Raw genomic sequence first — 18,941 nt, 5'->3', positions numbered from 1 at the left:
CAATATTCACAATGAACTTCCCAATTTTACACCTACAGTTTAAAAAAGTCTTAATTGATTTGAGACAGGAGTCAGGGTATCTGTTATAAAGAATGAGACCTACAGTGTACAGTATCAGGTCAAGCATTCACTCCTTGGCATAGATTGGGTTAAAAGAAATAGCAAACACAATACATGAAATGAACATTGCCCTTCTTTAGGTATTGTGTACGTCTGCATGTATTTTCTCTGGAAGTTGAGGTTTAAAGTTGGGATGATTTTTCTTTTCAAATAAAGTGTATGATTAGAAACTGATTTTCATTGATTTCGCATCCTTTTAGATTTCATGTTTATGTTGTTTTAATAATTCATTTATATCTAGGTATTTTGGATGTTCCTTGGTTGTCCATTAGAAACATGTTGACTTCAGCTGTTCATTGCACAGAGAAACCTAACACTGACTTCAATATTGGCTTCATCATGGCCTGGTAAGGTGTAGCTCCCTTTTTAAAGTGCAGGTATAGTGACTTAAATAAAGAAGAATGTGATCCACATTTTGGCCTTTTTTGAGATTTTGGTACCTTAATAATAAATAAACAGCTAAAGATTCTGAAAACCTTGTGGTCTAATAGCACATTTGACTACCTACATGTACATGTATTGCCTATACAGTGCGTCCCCCCAAAAAAAACCATACACTTTTGAAATGGCTGCCAAATAAAAAATATATCGCTTTGGGGAAAAACAATTACATATATGAAAGCCAATAAAGTCAACTTTCAAATGACACCAAAAAGTTGGAAAACTATTCATGCTTGAGCGAGCTCTGCCCACTGAAACAAAGGGTATGAAAATTAGGGTGGGCAGGAATTAGCCTTCCAATTTCTTTCAGTTTTTGAGATGCGAGTCCCTTTAACTTGCAAAGCTGAGGGTGTTTTGATAAATCAATGATCAAGCATTATCAATTTAGGTTTTTAGAGAAAATTTCAAGAATTATCAAATCGAAATTTAATGCGTGAACATTAATGAGTGAACATAAAATACAATTTTTCACTTTTTCAAGTGGATCTCAGCAACATGTTCATGGAAGTCAGAATAGGGATAGGACTTAGGTGGGGGAAGTAGGTTGACAGGATATGGGTCAACAGAACACTTGAATTCCCCACTACTCTCTCTCTTTCTCTCTACACCTTTCACCCCTCCTGAGAGACTAGCCTTTGCTGGAGGAGGGAGGTTAAACGTTCTGTTGACCCTTTTACCATCAGCTTACTTCACACTGAAGTCGTTTCTTACCCCTATTCTCCTGACTCGATTAAACACACTGCTGAGACCCACATTGTAAAGTTAAAATGCTGCACTAAAGATTGCAATTCACGCTCACTCATGCATGGAATTTCAATTTGATAATTCATGAAATTTGCATGACCATTAATTCATCTCAACACCCTCAGGTTGAAAGTTCCAAGGGACTCGCCTCTCAAAAACTGAAAAATCTGAAAGGCTAATTCCTGCCCACCCTAATTTTCATACCCTTTGTTTAAGTGGGTAGTGCTCACTCAAGCATGAATAGTTTTCCAACATTTTGGTGTCATGTGAAAGATGACTTTATTGGCTTTTCATATATCTAAGTCTTTGCCCCCCAAAGTGATATACTTTTTATTTGGCAGCCATTTCAAAAGTGTATAGTTTTTTTTGGGACGCACTGTAGAGCAAAATACAGCATCATTACATGTCAAATAGATTTGTTTGGTAGACTCTACTAAAAAATTACTCATTTTGTTTTGAGGCCTTCTGTTTCCAAAACCTTCATTGGCTTCAGATAGGGTGTTGAATAATTACCATCAATAAATATTAAATGATAGTCAAATACACTTTTGAATAAGAATAGGGGGACCAAAGTTATTTTCTATTCACTATACTAGCAAAACAATTGACCGATAATGCTATAAGCTATCCAAAATAAACCTGAAATAAATACAGATATAGTAATTTTTTTTGCAAGTACTGTATCCATGTACATACAAAGCAAAATGTGTAAAGATTTAAATGAAAAATGGGGTGACCTGTGTTCTGATTTATCTATACAACTACAACTACCCTCAATTCATACTACCCACTGTACAAAGTTTGATCAATACTTTCGGTAGCATTGGAAAATTTGACAAGTCCACAGCTGTCGAATCTTGGCAGTCAAAACATTGAATTAAAGTTCCCTGATATCTCATTATAATTACTGATATTCTGTTAACTTGTTATCTCTGGCTATCTATATCATTTTTGTTTGTTATATGAATTTTATTTCTACTATTTAGTGTCCTTATCAGCACACTATTTGCTTTGACGATACTGGGCTCTGTGGTAGACTATTGCCTTAAGAGGTCATCTGAAGTCAACCGCTGTAATCCCATAGGTGAAGCCAATGGAGGTCATGAGGTCAAAGGTCAAGGGTCACAGCAACAGCAAAGTGGCAACGCATCCAACCTCTACGATCAGTTAGCTGTCGATCATGAGGATGGAAATAAGGTAAAGTTTGCAAAAATCTTTGTGTGTACTTCTTTTTGAAGTATGAAGCATTATTTTTTTCACGTGTACCACCTTTCTTTTTAATTTTTTTTTAGCCCCCCTTGACGAAAGGGACACTGGGTCATCACACTTCTTTTATTGTTGCTTCTTTCATTTTCTGTCAAAAGCAGTAAATGATTAATTGATTTAAACAAGATTTTTGCAATTATTTCCACTGTTTCCTTCCTTCCTCCTCTGTGGCATTTATTAGTCATTCTTTGGAGCACCGTGATGGCTTTATAGGACTATGCAAATATTTGATGTTTGCATCATTTATGACCAGCTTTATTATATTGCACAATCATATTCCATGATTAAATGAACAAATCAAAACAAATAGTTAATTGCAATCCTCTTGTTTACATTATGAAACCTCTGTATCTAACTCAGCATCAACTAATGTCCTTTTTGGAATTTCAATGTGACCTTCAGGACTCAGAAGAAAGATTCATCATGGTTTGATAAAACTTTGTGGCCAAATATGAATTGTATAAAGTCACTTACTGGTCATGAGAATGGTTCATGGCAGTAAATGTCTCAAAGTAATTGGAAAATTGTGATAACAAAGCACTTAAGAATTAGTTTATGGTTTAATATTTTAGACCCTGAATGATAAGTAACTCCTGTTTTTGTTTGAGTCACATGTTAGTCACATGCACTGCTCACAGAATTGGATCTGTATTATGGGACTCTGCTCAAGCATTCAGCTTCACTTTGTAATATTTTCAATTTTAAAACATCTGGAGAGCAATACTGGATGTATACTTAGACCTATTGATTATGTAAATATAATCTTCCTAAAATGACATGAAAAAAAAACCTTTTAATTTTTATACTCTGCTTTTCTTCAACAGGAGGTATTTCCATGAAAGTTTTCAGCTCCCAACAATTTTAGTGAGATCCTTGGTTTTGACTGGCTGAGAAGCGCTGATCCTAAACGGTTACTATGGTTACTTACTGTCAGGGCTGATAACGTTCATGAAACACCTCCCAAGGAGTTCCCCTAAAAATTTTGATTATGTTCCTCTCTTCTAATATCTACAGATAGCTATTGAAAAGGATGAAAAAACACCTCTTTTGACCTCGGGAGTACCGGCCTCCACATCCAATAGTGTGGTCTCTGTTGATATAAAGCACAAGAAAACCCCAAGTAAGATTTAGTGACATGTGTTCATGTTGAGAAATTCTCACCAGGGAGCGGAAATATAGATCCAATGTGTACGGGAGTGCTTATTTGGATCTGATAATGTTATTAAAAAGGGATTGTTGCTAGATTTCAGACTTTTTATTATTAACCGCATGTATCAGATAGTTGAGCAATGTGATTAGTTCTTAGTTCTTGTTTGGTATTGCCTCATGTTTCTGTTTATAAACAAATAACCAGCTTAAGAATTGATGATTGGATTTTATAAGTGAAAATGCCAAAAATTGTAAATTATTTTTTTCCTTACCTTTATCTCCAGCTCTCTCCTTGTGTCCTCTCTCCTCCATCTTTCCCACCTCCATCTCATCCTCTCCCGCTCTTTTTGTCAGAACCATTCTCAACATCATCATCATCCTCCTCCTCCTCATTATCATAATAGTAATAATAATAGGCATTTATGTAGCGCCATCTATCTAGAAATATTCTATTCCGAGGCGCGTTGTTATTATTACTATTACCCCAGCTTTAGCTCGAGCTGCCTTTCAGCGCTCATGCATTCAAGGAATTAATCATCATCATCATCATTACCATTATCATCATTATTTCTTAATTGTAGCATTGAATAACATCTGCTTTATTTTTATTTAACACAGATATAGTAACGAGGATAGTGCTATGTTTTGCATTGACTCGTAACCTTCCTAAGCTTCTCAACACCAAGCAGGCAGAGGGCGGCATACCTTGTCTGAATGGAATCCGAGTCATCAGTATATCGTGGGTCATATTGGGTCACACGTTGGGCTTCATACTACAGGCCCAAGCAAACGGTGAGGCGTACAGCTTGTTGACCGATATTTTTGCAGTGTGATGCTCCAAAAATTTTCTTAAACATTTTAGTTCAGCTTTTTCATTGATATGCATTTTCTCATCATTCTCAATGTTGAAATGGATTTTGAAGATAACTTCCTGTTGTAGCATCAAACAATCAAGAAATTAATGTGAACAGTTTAGCATTTGAGTACTTTAAGAGAGTTTGATATTTTGTTATTTTCTTTTCTCTTCAGAGAATTTCATAATCAGTCTTAACAAGATGTTTCAGGTCTGACCTATTTTCCAAGCTATCAGCATTGCATTTTTATTTAGTAGACACCATTCAGTTTGAATCTTTATTTATGCTTGTTTTTTTAATGTTTTTGTCTCTGCAGAGAATTTAATATCAGTCCTACCTAGATGGTTGGATGTCTTTGCGTTCCAAGCCATCGCCAATGCATTTTTGTCGGTAGATACCTTTTTCTTTCTGAGGTAAGACATCTTTATCATTCCCACCCTCATGTTTCACCTATTACGTATAACCTGATAGACAGCTAGCAGACTAAATACACAACATCCTTTGCATTTTTTATTTTTTGTTATTTATTTATTTATTTATTCATTTGTTTGTTTGTTTGTTTGTTGTTTTTTTTTTTTGGGGGGGGGGGTGCCAGCTCTTTGCCAGTTGGGAATTAACTGCATTTACCTGTGCACATCACAGCACCACGATGGGAATTTGATTAAAGTGACAAGCAAAATAGACGACAATTTTAGCAATTAAATTACCATATTGGATCTTGGAAAAAGGAGGGCATGCCTTTGAATGAACCCTGTCGCTCTGCAGGAGTAGTAGTGAAAATTAAAGGCTGGTATAAGATGATGGAACTCCAGCAGTATCATCGATCATCTAGCCCATGTAGTTATATGTGCCCAACTCATGTGTGCACATGCATTGAGTACGCAGAAAGAAACCTGCTATTAAACCTTTTGACATATGGTCTGTTAAATTTGACGATAAAATAATCAAATAGACAGTATCGATCAAAGTTGTTACCCAAGTTCAAAAGGAATTTAGGTGATCCAGACACATTGCAACATGTTACTAGTATCAAGGATCCCCTACACTACAAAGGGGGGGGGGGCGTTATCACATTGCATCTTATAAATTTTCAATATTCTGATTTCCTTATTTACCTTTATTTATTTGACGAAAATCATTTTATCATCAAGGTTTTGGATTCCCTTTCACACCCCAAAAGAAGAAATGTATGTGTATGAATAGTCAAAATCTTGGTACACCTATTTTCTCTTCCAGTGGCCTACTCCTGACTTTTCACACATTGAAGAGAATGAAAGAGACCGGAGGAAAGATACCTTGGCTCTGGTTCTACATCCATAGATACATCAGGTAGTACTCTTACCATTCATCTTTTTATAATTTTCTTTAAGCTGTTCTCATTATTTGTAGAAAGCAGTATCACTAAAGAGACTTTTCAGTAAAATGAAGGTTTATTATTTATCTTACATCAAGATCTAGTATATTCATATTGTCCGCGGTCATCCAAACTGTTGTATCATGCATACAACCGTGCAAACCCATTTCAGAGAAAATTGACTTCAAAGTTTACTGTTATTTTCACTTTGTTCCCAGCCTTACAATATATTCATTGCCAGAAAAATACATGGTTGGAAAGACCAAGACAATTTCTTGATATTGGTATCTTTATTTTTACTACACAAAACCAAGAATCAGAGAAAATATCGCATAAGAGCTACATGCTTGTAATTTCAGTTTGAGTGGTTTAGATTTTCCCTGTACAAAAACCCCACAGGGGATATGATGACCCTGGTTGCGATTTCAATTCGTTTGATCTGGCAAAACGTATCGCTCTTTCACATGCACAGTCAACGCAGTGCAGATATGACGGTTTGGCTGAATAAGTGCATGCAGCTGTTGTTTGCTTTGCTATAGTACATATTTCTGAATGGATTTGTGCATTTATCAACAATTTGTATGGCATCGCAATGAAAATCTCCTCATATCTCAGAAACTGAAATAATGAAATAAATTGCTGCCTAGAAATTTAATTATGTGTTGATTAGGACTTTTACTTTCATTTTATATAAATATCTCAAAATCGATTTTTTGACTGAAATTGACCGACGCTTCGGATGAGCGCTGACAATATAAACTCAACTCAGCTAAATCATGATATCTAAGCTGAAAAGCAGGCAAAGAGAAGATTGCCAACATGTGGGAATCGGTATTTTGATTATTGCTTTGAAAAAGACCTCTCACCTGGCAAGGATTGCCAGCTTTTTAAAAATAATTTTTAATGAATTATGCAATATCCAAACCGTAATTGCATGGCACATGATTTTAATCTACACATATGTACTTGGGAGGTCATTTTATTAGATTATGTTTGAATGCTTCTCTATAATTACCCCCCTCCCCTTTATACAAAAATATCCATGGGATGACATACACATATGGTTTGCCCCAACATTTTCATTAGGTATTGAATTTAAAAGAAATATTCTTCACAGTGGTAATTTTTGGTGGTTAGTATATTCTTCCTAAATATCGTTAAATAAATATAATAGGTTAGAATGATCTATCTTTTGCACAGTCGACCTATCCTCTTTTCATATTGGAAATCTTTCATTTGACTTAACAGGTTAACACCGACCCTTGCTCTTCTGATCCTAGTGTTGACCTTGGTGTTTCAGAACCTCAACCAAGGTCCAGTTTGGTTCAAGTACGACCAAATTCTTGGATTCTGCCAGAAATATTGGTGGACCGATCTACTCTACATCAATAACTTTGTACCGGATGGCCAGAAAGATGTAAGATATTATTCATTGTAATAATGATAAACAGTTATAATGTGGTTCTGTTTAAGGTGCTTAAGATGTACATGGTACTTATCGAAGTGGTTACATATTTATTATTACCATGATCATTGGATCTGATGAGTTACTCTTGCACTCAAACAATGCACATCCTCCACTCCCTTGGGAATATTCCAGCCACTCATCAGTGAGGTTCACACAAGACTGGACAAGACTTTAAGAATGACTGGTGAACATTTGACCCTTAAGTCTAAATAATCACCCATGAACATTTAATGGTCAATATCATTTCCCACATGAAAGTATCACCAGTCATTCTTAAAGTTGCTCTTACGAACAGCTTTATGAAACACCCACCACGTGCTAAGTGGGTATCCAGTAGGATGTGAAAGTCACTGCGGGTTGTCTATTCTTGTGTGTGCCTCAACGATGAATGACTGGAATATTTCCCAGGGAGAGGAGGATGTGCACTCTCAACCCCTGGGTGGAGAGTGGCAAAGTGTTGATTGATGCATTGCATTATGATACATATGTAGTATATATGTCACTAATGGATTTCTTTGTTCTTATTTTTCTTCATAGTGTGTATCCTGGGGATGGTACTTGGCCAATGATATGCAGTTCTTCATCATTAGTCCTCTCTTCATCCTGCCTTTATTCTGGTCAGTATACTTTTATTTCCTATATTTTGAGATCTTTCAATCGCAGTCATCGGGGAAGGGGGGGGGTTCTGTTTCCCACAATCTAACTCTTCTTGTTAACCCTTCATATGTAAAAGGGTGGATTTTGCATACTGTAAGTCATAGGTATGAATTTAATTTCATACTGGCCTATATTGGAATAAAGTTTATTTTTATCTGAACACAATTTTAATCTAAGGAAAAGAAAGGAACAAAAAGCAAAGTAGAAAAATCTGAAAGAGTTCATAAAAAGTTCAGCTCTACATTTATTGTTTTAATATTTTTATAAAGCAAAACAAAATCAACAATCATAAACTGCAAAGGTACGAGCGCCTTCATGTAGAAACGAAATATATATATATTTCAAACACTTAACTAAGTAAATTAATGGGATGACTAAATGCAAAGAACTTAGAATCTGTTAATCAAAGAAGGATTTTTAATCTATAAAAGTTACGGCAAGTTTTATTTTGTGTTTCAAAAGATATGAAACTTTTACAACCAATGGAAAATAAAGTCATAAATGATAATGGTTTTTAATGATGTTTACTGTCAATAATATGGATTGACAATATTGTGGATAAGCAAATATATGGGTTATCAATAATGTGGATTATCAATATTCTAAATTGTATTGTGGATTATCAATAACATGAATTATTAATCAGAAGGATTATCTCTTCTTGTAGGTTCCCTGTACTTGGTATGATTGCATTAGCTGTAACCTGTGCTGCTAGCTTCATTACAATCTCAGTATTGGTTTATCAGAATGATTTTCTACCAGGGTTATTTCTCTCTGTTGCAGGGTAAGAAGTAGATCAGACATTGATCATACAGAACAATTAAATATGTTTCACCTTATTTTGATAATTTTTTGTCTCACCTGTGAAGCAAAGTGAGACTATAGGCGCCGCTTTTCCGACGGCGGCGGCGGCGGCGTCAACATCAAATCTTAACCTTAGGTTAAGTTTTTGAAATGATGTTATAACTTAGGAAGTATATGGACCTAGTTAATAAAACTTGGCCATAAGGTTAATCAAGTATTACTGAACATCCTATTAGAGTTTCATGTCACATGACCAAGGTCAAAGGTCATTTAGGGTCAATGAACTTAGACCATGTTGGAGTAATCAACATCGAAATCTTAACCTGAGGTTAAGTTTTTGAAATGTCATCATAACTTAGAAAATATATGGACCTAGTTCATGAAACTTGGACATAAGGTTAATCAAGTATCACTGAACAACCTGCATGAGTTTCACGTCACATGACCAAGGTCAAAGGTCATTTAGGGTAAATGAACTTTGGCAGAATTGGGGATATCTGTTGAATTCCCATCATAACTTTGAAAGTTTATGGATCTGATTCATGAAACTTGGACATAATAGTAATCAAGCATCACTGAAAATTTTGTGCAAGTTTCAGGTCTCATGATTAAGGTCAAAGGTCATTTAGGGTCAATGAACTTTGGCTGAATCGGGGGTATCTGTTGAATTACCATCATAACTTTGAAAGTTTATTGGTCTAGTTCATTAAACTTGGACATTAGAGTAATCAAGTATCACTGAACATCCTGTGCGCGTTTCAGGTCACATGACCAAGGTCAAAGGTCAATGAACTTTGGTGGAATTGGGTGTATCTGTTGAATTACCATCATAACTTTGAAAGTTTATGGATCTGATTCATGAAACTTGTACATAAGAGTAATCAAGTATCACTGAACATCCTGTTCGAGTTTCAGGTCACATGATCAAGGTCAAAGGTCATGTAAGGTCAATGAACTTTGGCCATGTTGGGGTTTTTTGTTGAATAACCATCATATCTCTGTAAGTTTATTGGTCTAGTTCATAAAAAGTGGACATAAGAGTAACCATGTATCACTGAACATCTTGTGCGAGTTAGAGTAGTATTCAAAGTCAACACTGCTGCTATATTGAACCGCATGATGCAGGTGAGACGGCCAGAGGCATTCCACTTGTTTTTTCAAATTGACAACTTTCATTGTGTTTTTTTCTTCCATTTTTACATGTTTCTTTTAAACATAAATGTATCAGTTATGAATATAGTTTTAGAAGTTAAAAATTTATAAAATTACACAAAATAACAGTGATTTCATGTTACTACAATGTTGCAAAATTTGGGATTCCCCTTAGGTATTATTTCTAGGGCCCTGCATTGAATGTTATTTGTTCGACAACTTAATAGTGCTAAATGATCCAATAGATAATGACAGTATTATCTGGATTGAATTTAGTAGTGATGATGATGATGGGTTCTTGTATAGCGCCGGTATCCGCCTCAGCTGGGCGCTCATGGCGCTTGCTCAAAAATAGGAAATATCTCACAAATTTCAATGGTTTAGTGACTAAACCTTTACTCAAATTGTTCCTGTCCTAATGTAAAACTGATAATGATACTATTATGCAAATTTTATTTATCAGTTTCAAAACCACCTGTTTTCCATTGACATACATGTATAAAGCACTTTATTAATGTGTTCGTGGAGAAAGTGTTATGGATGTTTCTTGATGTACTTGTTCAACCAGTAGATTTAAATTCCCATTTAATATGTGTTAAAGTGTGGATTTTGTCATGAAAATTGGCCTTGCAAATTCATACCAAAACAAAAAATGAAATAATCATTTACTCAATATATTCTTCTTCAGATTTTTTGCCAGTGGCTCTGGGGCAAACTTGAATGTGAACCTTGCTTTTCAGAAAATGATATATGTGAAACCTTACTGCCGCATCCCGCCGTACTTGGTTGGCATGGCGATGGGATACTTCATTTATGAGATGGAGAGTCGTCGGAGAAGGATCAAGTTGTCACCGGTGAGAGTTAAAATCAGCAAGACTATTTGAATTGAAAGTTTGATTTTATTTAAGTTCAAGTTAAAAAATGATTTGGGAGTTTGTAAAATATGAGCTGCATTGTTTTCAATACTAATATATATAAAACATGGTTCAAGGACAGTTACCCCCCTCCGGACAACTACCCCCCAGACAATTACCCCCTGGACAACTACTCCCCGGACAATTACCCCCCAGGACCCCTGCCCCCCCCCCTGGATCCGCCAGTGGATGGAGTTCACTTTTACAGCTTTCTTACGGCGTTTGATTCCAAGATACTCGAGAATGCATTGAGTATTTCTTACGTCAAACATACGGCCGACGTATATCTCTGTGCACTCCCTTTGTCTAGGGGGTTATTGTCCTGGGGGGGGTAATTGTCCTCAGGGAAATTGTCCGGGTGGTAGTTGTGTCGGGGTAATTGTCCTGATCCCATATAACATGGAACAATGAAGAGGAAACACTATGCGCATTATTGTGCGGATTTATTTGCACAATTTGAATAGACTCTTCCAGAAAACGGAATATTTGTTTTTTGTTATCATTATTATCATATGTACGTCACTATAATTGTATTCATCTTTCCTTCATGCTATAAAGGTATTGGCAGCTACAGGTTGGGCCATATCAGCAGGTCTCGGTGTAGTGGTAGTCTACGGTCTATACAACGCAAACAGAGGGGTATCTAACCCAACCACTGCTGCCAGCATAGCTTACAACAGCCTCTCCACATTCACCTGGGCTATCGCACTCTGCTGGGTAGTGTTTTCATGTCACTATGGCTACGCGGGTGAGTGAACTCTATGATCTGTCATGCACGAAAATGTGAATGTGATGCCGACTTTGTCATTGGCTTGAACTGGGTCATATGTTACTTGAAGATTATTAGTTTTAGAATATTTAATTTCGTTTTATGTAGTATGTTTTGTATTTTGTAATATGAAATATTCACAGGGTGACTTCAAAATACCAGTTATGGTAGTGAAAGACTATTTGAAGCACTGAAGACTTCTACAAAGTAGACCAATCCCCTTCACCCATTGCTTTTCAAAACCCTTTTAAAACAGTCTTCAAAGTCCTCATTTCATACGGGTAATCAAGGAGCTATTAGGACATCCATGTTCCAATATGGGAGTATGCTCATTAAGCTATTTTTAAAGATCGCTATTCATATATTTTCCTTTTGTTGATGAAATGATCAACAAAAACAAAAATTGTGTTAAGGTTTTTAATGTTATTTTGCAGGGATCATCAATGACTTTTTGAGCTGGTCTTTCTGGGTTCCTCTGAGTCGGTTGACATACGCTGCATACCTCTTCCACCCGGTTGTCATGTATACCTACAGCTATGCCCAGGCCGTGCCTTTTCATTGGTCTATGGTTACTTTGGTAAGTGTTAAAGGACAAGTCCACCCAATAAAAAGTTGATATGAATGAAAAGATAAAAATCTAACAAAAAAACAAACAAAAAAGACAAAAAAAATCCAAGGGTAACACTGAAAATTTCATCAAAATTGGATGTAAATTAAGTAAGTTAGGACATTATAAAGTGTTGCTTATTTTCACAAAATAGTTATATGCGCTTCTTGGTGGGTATGCAAATGAGGAGACTGATGACTTCATCCACTTACTATTTCTTTTGTATTTTATTATATGAAATTGGGAATATTCAATTTTTCTCCTCATTGTTGAGTGAAACAACGTTTAATTCATCCCTGAACATGATGAATGAGCATTGTTTAATACTATATGGTTTAGTCAAGTTGGTCCTTATTGTCAAATATATAAAAAAAATGAGATATTGTATAATTCAAACAATTAAACAAAAGAAAAAGTGAGTGAGGGACATCATTGACTGTCTCATTTGAGTTGTGCATATCACTGTTTTTTGAAAAATAAGCAAAACATTAAATTTTCATAACTTTCTTTATTTTACATCTGATTTTGGTGAAATTTTCAGCATTTTCCTAGTTTGATTTTTCTCTATTTATTCAAATCAACATTTTTCTGGGGTGGACTTGACCTTTAAGGTGAGGTGAAATAAAAGCCTGTGGTTTTTCTCTTTGTATACTTTAATTTTAGCGATTGCACAGCCATGGATGCAGTTTCTTATTTGTGCACATATACATAGCCTACATGCCATAGTTCTTACATACATCCCATTTTAGAATGGATTGATCATGCATGCTTGCTTCGTAATCGAGAGGTTAAATCTGTGTGGCGGATGTTGGAGATGTAGTTGTATTCTGCATTCATTGTGCCATAAATTGGCAATGTCCCCAATTTATAGCACTGAAGCAATGCCAATTTATGGCACTGAAAATATATTACTAACCCAGCCATCAGATTCTATTTCTCATCACACAATTTGTATTTTACTTCAATCCTGAGGGAGCATTCCTAAAAGAGTGTGTGTAATTGAGTTTTTAAGGACGTGTATCAATCAGATATGATGACGTACATCTTGGACTGACCTTTAACACCACCATCCATTACATGCTTCTGGGGCTGGAACCTCAAACCTTTGCATCAATTATTGTCCTGCCTGAACGAAGTTCGGCAAAGACCTGTTAGTAGTAATCACTTTTCCTGTTGGTCTGATAGTCCGTTAGTCTGTTCCAAAATGTTAAAGTTTTTGTTCGACTTGCTCTCATTTCTTTATTTCTGCATCAATTTTGATCACATTTGCTCCAATGGATCCCTTGGTAATACCACATGTGTTGTTGAGGATGATGGGCCAAAATGTCATGTTTTGCTCTCATTTCTATATTTGTGGATATTTCTATTCACACTTTGTATATATGATCATTGGGTAATACCACATTTGTGTTCATGTGGATGATGGGGTCAAAGGTCATCTAGCGGTCAAAAGGTAAAATGATATGAGGTCATGTTCATCCTTTTAAAGTTTTTGTTCAACTTGATATAATTTTTTTATATCTGCATCAGTGGTATTTAAACTTGGTAGAAATAAATATTGGTAATATCACACGTGTGTTATTTAGGATTATAAGGTCAAAGGTCATCAAGCGGTCAAAAGATCATATTGCATATCGCAAAATAAGGTGAGACTCATGGCTTGTGAACCATCTTGTTAACTTTCCCCTTGTAGGTTTGATTGCAGGCACACCCTCAGCACCTACGATAGCTACAGGTACAAGGAAGATCCTTAGATACCACAAATTTGCAAGACAACAAATTCATAATTGATATTACTTGGTAAAAAATAATAGCCCTCTAAATAAGACAGAGTTGCTGAATCCAGATTGTTTTTTGCAGCTGAAATAATGCATCATTACTTGGTGGTTGGGTCATCATTTTTACATCCTGTATTATGTCTTCCACTCTTTTCTCACACAGATCTACATGTTTGCATCATTCCTACTCTTGAGTCATGTTGTTGCCTTGCTGGTGACGCTCATCCTAGAGTTCCCGATTGGCAACCTAGAGAAGATGCTTCGACAAGCAGCTTCAGGGAAGTCCAGGGCCAAAGGTCAAAGTGATACCAAACCATAGGTTTCCCCTTCAGGAGGCAGCCACATACATGTACAAGGTCAAGGGTAAAATGATACCAACCTAAAAGTTCCCCTTCAGGAGTCATGCAAGTACAAGGTCAAGGGTCAAAATGATACCAACCTAAAGGTTCCCCTTCAGGAGTCATGCAAGTACAAGGTCAAGGGTCAAAATGAAACCAACCTAAATGTTCCCCTTCAGGTGTCATGCAAGTACAAGGTCAAGGGCCAAAATGATACCAACCTAAATGTTCCCCTTCGGGAGTCATGCAAGCACAAGGTCAAGGGTAAAAATTATACCAACCTAAAGGTTCCCCTTCAGGAGTCATGCAAGCACAAGGTCAAGGGTCAAAATGATACCAACCTAAAGGTTCCCCTTCAGGAGTCATGCAAGTACAAGGTCAAGGGTCAAAATGATACAAAACCATAGAGTTCCCCCATCATTAACATTCAGAAGGTATAGATTATTCAGTATTTGTCTTTAGTAGTTTTCTTGTGAAATCAATTTAATGATCTGCAATCTTTTAACCAACATTTCCTTAGTTTATAACTGTATTTTCATTTAATTTTTGAAGATCATGAGTTTGAGCTGTAATATGTTTAATAAATAATGGTTCCCTACCTACTGTTAATTAGGACAGCAAGGTTAACTACGCATGTACCAGACAATGCCATGCACATGACTACACAGTTATACATGACTACGCTTTTAAACTTGTGTTTATGCATTCTTGAATATTATTTTGATTGTAAAATCACCAATTCCTTCATTCATTCCATAATTCATTTAAATTTATTGTATTTTGTTGTTGTATTTTATATGATTTCACATTATATGTTTGTAATCTTGATTTGATGTATTATCTAAGTATGTAACATTCAGCAATGACTACTGATTTTCAAAAGACTACGTATTATCTATCTATCGATCTATCTATCTATCTATCTATCTATCTATCTATCTGACTGTCTGTCTGTCCGTCGGTTTGTCTATTATCTATGTACCTGTAGTATCTTTATTCTCTATCTACAGTGAATTCCTTTTAGGCTGACAATTTATACATTAAGCTGTACCAGTCTTTGATTTCAAATATTATAGGGGGATTTTTTTTTGTATTTTCATATTTTCATAATTTATATATCTTTATACTTAAGTTTTATATCACTTTAATATTTAGTTATGTATATGTCTCTTACTTGTATATGTATAGTACAACAAATATATATTTGAAATATTTTTTAAGATAAGCTTAAGTTCATATCAAGAGTAGTATATATTCAAAGTGACTGCAAAATGATGATTATAATGCCCTAAAGAGTCAAATGCCCTTCACTCAGAAATGGATGTATGGACAAATAATGAACTTTGACCTTCTTACTGTAGTAGTTATGAATAATTTGAGAAAAGTGTACAATGATTGTCTTACTTTGCATTCCCTACAAAAGGAACCATTTCATGTGGTGTGATGGTGAATGAACTGTATGTAAATGACCCTTATGTTATAAAAAAAATGGTCATTATTGTAAGTGTAATGTTCACAGTTTAAGGTTAAAGGGGAAGTTCACCCTGACAAAAAGTTTATTGTAAAAATAGCAGAAAAATTAATGAAAAATATTGCCGAAGGTTTGAGAAAAATTCATCAAATGATTAAAAAGTTATTAGAATTTCAATTATTTGATTTGTGACGTCATATGCAAGCAGCATTCCTACATAGCGAATGGTAAAAAATCAATGAAATGTCATTTTCTCAGAAAATTGAAAATGGTTTTCACTGTAACTTTTGTATATCAATAGACAATCGTTTCACACCCGATCATGAAAAGAAAATAAAATTAAGTCATCAGGAACCATACAAAATTTGAAATTTATGCATTTTATATTACATAACACATGGGACAGCTGCTCGTTTATGACGTCACAAATCCAAAACTTTGAACTCTAATAACTTTCTTACTCTTTAACGGATTTTCCTAAAACCTTCACCAATATTTTTTGCTATTTTTTCTGCTATTTTTACAAGAAAGTTTTCTTCAGGGTGAACTTCCCCTTTAATTGTAATCGTAATTTGCAAGAAGGGTCAAGTATTCTCAGGTATGAGTACTATTGTTGATGATCAAAATGTTTTTAATTATTGGTAGTTAATTAAATGATTTATTTTTAATGAATGGAATGAAAAAGTAGGTAGATTTGATCTATGCATTCCTTCATCTGTGTTATTTTGAAATCTGGTGACCTGTTATTTGTGTATTTTTTTAAATTTCCATTTTATCGCTATGTAATGTTAATGATCTTTCAAGAATTTGAAATAGGATTTGATTAATATTTGACATTTACAGTACTAATGTTTATATGTAGTATATTTATAATCATGTACTGTATGTTCATGTTGGCAAAATATCAGTATTTGATTTTATTTTGTGATAAAAATGTGTTCAGCTGTTAAAAAATTACCTGGTAATCTTTATCCTTATGTATTTGTATAGATGCCAATTGGCCCTTTTTTATGTCTTCCAATTGACAAAATTCTTGCTTTCTGAAAGTTGAAATAGTGCTGCATATTAGCTTTGAATTATATGACGTAGTTACATGAAGGAAATATCACAAAATAATAAATTTTGTTTCTAAAAACAAAGAATGAGTTATTTCTCAACAATTTTTGACAATGTCACTTTAAAAACAATCTGTTTTAAAAATTACAGTATGATAATTTCAAATATTAACTTATCAATACTGTATTATGTAATTCCCAAAGGATTGTATATGCGTCTGCATTTACTACTGTGCCACTCTTTGCAATGCACTGATTCCTTTGCACTGTTGTAGTGAGAAGAGATGCAAATAAATATGTATGTGGTATGTGATTATTAGAAATATCTTGAAATGGTAATATATATCCTGAAATATTTGTGATTCTTGCTTAAACTACCCGAAAGTAATTGTATATTATTTTTTTGGTGACCTAGTCCTACTCTATCTTAGAAAACATAAATGTATCAAATATTTTTCCATCTAAACTTTTTGTATTTTGTTCTGTTTTGCTTTTTTTTATTACAGGTGTCTGTGTTTATTTATTTTTCTCAAATTGTTATAAATATGATGTTGATGATGATATCAGTAATGATGTTGATAATTGTAATCTTAAAATATCTTGGATGTGCCTTGATAAAAGTATGACAGATTTATCCAAAACAGAATGCCAAGGATTTAACTGTGGTTAACATGAATCTACATGAAGTTATACATGTGGCTTTTTTTTCAAAAACCCCCAAACTACACACAGCATAGATTCTGGTAAGTTAACAAATCTCAGCCTGTAAACAGTTTTCAGTTCACCACAAAAAGTGCTAGATTAATCCCATGAAAATCTAGATCAAGAAAATTATCTAACGTCTGCTTCACACATTTGGGAATCCTTTAGTATATCTATACAATTTTATATCTGTCATTTACAACCATTATATTACACTTGCCATTTTGAAATGTTTCTTTATACAACAAACACAATGATCTTTCTCTCCTGCTTAAAAAAACTAAAGGAAATTGTTCTCTATTAGGACATTCTACAGTATTGACAATTACTTTGATTAATGATAGTATAGTGAGTGATTGTATTACCGACCAGCCTTGTATTACTGAACGTGCGCATTCATACGCATCAGAAAATAATTTTATACGCTCAAAATTTTGTAACATCCTTCCAAAGAGAACTTGAACAGTAAGATGATGAAAAATGGTCAAAAATACATTTTCAAAGTCTTAATATTCTAAAAATAATGAAATAATATCAAATTAGCACATCAGTGATTTTGTTTACTCAACTTTTCCCATAGAAAACATGTTCGGCAATACGATACCTTTTTCAAGTGACCAAAATATTTCACACGCGAAGAGGGGTCCGATTGGAAGCTAATATCGTAAAAAGGAAAAACAATATCAGCAAAAATTTTACATATTTTATGTATTTATGGTGAAAGTTTGGTGAATTTTATGAGAATAATGTGTTTAATATGATTTAATACATAAGTGTTCAGTAATACGATCCACTACATGATACTACATGTATTCTCAAAATAATTAGTGATGTCTAAATTGAAAAATAATAGTGATCATGATGATGATGACAAAGACAGTGATGATAATAATGATAATAATAATAAGTGATGTATATAGTCATGAATTCATGATGATTCCAATATTATGCAATCCTAGTTTTGAAACAAGTTTGAATAGTATACAGTAAAATAAGAGCTTTCCATTCTAACTTTAGTATACTTAATGTGTTTGCTTTAAGGAATAAAAACGTTAAGCTAGCTAGATTTATGCACTCAAAGAAATATGACAAGGGTTTGAAGGGACTTTGTGGAACAGAGTAATGATAACATCAACTCGAGAGAGAGAATCCTCACCGATTATCTTATTTAGATCCGGGGGCGTTTCATGAAGATATTGATGAAACGCTCCCCAGGTCGGCGCGGCGGGATCATAGAGTTAAATACGTGTTTAGGTTTATATAACTCTATGGGCGGGATCCAGGCAAGCGCAGCACCA

General features: G+C 34.6%; 1 protein-coding gene across 2 annotated transcripts in view; it reads left to right on the top strand.

Annotated features, from left to right (window-relative positions):
* LOC121422388 (nose resistant to fluoxetine protein 6-like) overlaps positions 1-15,496 on the top strand; it is a 37,820-nt gene extending 22,324 nt beyond the window's left edge. For both annotated transcript variants that reach the window (XM_041617396.1, XM_041617395.1), the window contains exons 5-17: positions 362-467; positions 2,292-2,502; positions 3,586-3,691; positions 4,339-4,512; positions 4,891-4,987; positions 5,811-5,903; positions 7,177-7,345; positions 7,934-8,013; positions 8,721-8,837; positions 10,698-10,863; positions 11,482-11,671; positions 12,127-12,269; positions 14,241-15,496. In XM_041617396.1, coding sequence (XP_041473330.1) covers positions 362-467; positions 2,292-2,502; positions 3,586-3,691; positions 4,339-4,512; positions 4,891-4,987; positions 5,811-5,903; positions 7,177-7,345; positions 7,934-8,013; positions 8,721-8,837; positions 10,698-10,863; positions 11,482-11,671; positions 12,127-12,269; positions 14,241-14,396 — 1,808 coding nt within the window. In that variant the 3' untranslated portion in view covers positions 14,397-15,496. The remainder of the gene's footprint in view (positions 1-361; positions 468-2,291; positions 2,503-3,585; positions 3,692-4,338; positions 4,513-4,890; positions 4,988-5,810; positions 5,904-7,176; positions 7,346-7,933; positions 8,014-8,720; positions 8,838-10,697; positions 10,864-11,481; positions 11,672-12,126; positions 12,270-14,240) is intronic.
* The last annotated feature ends 3,445 nt before the right edge of the window (positions 15,497-18,941 follow it).

This window comes from Lytechinus variegatus, chromosome 10 (genome assembly GCF_018143015.1).
Source record: "Lytechinus variegatus isolate NC3 chromosome 10, Lvar_3.0, whole genome shotgun sequence".
Classification (NCBI taxonomy): Eukaryota; Metazoa; Echinodermata; class Echinoidea; order Temnopleuroida; family Toxopneustidae; genus Lytechinus; species Lytechinus variegatus.
Note: the sequence above shows the minus strand (reverse complement) of the source record. Positions and strands in the feature narration are given on the sequence as shown.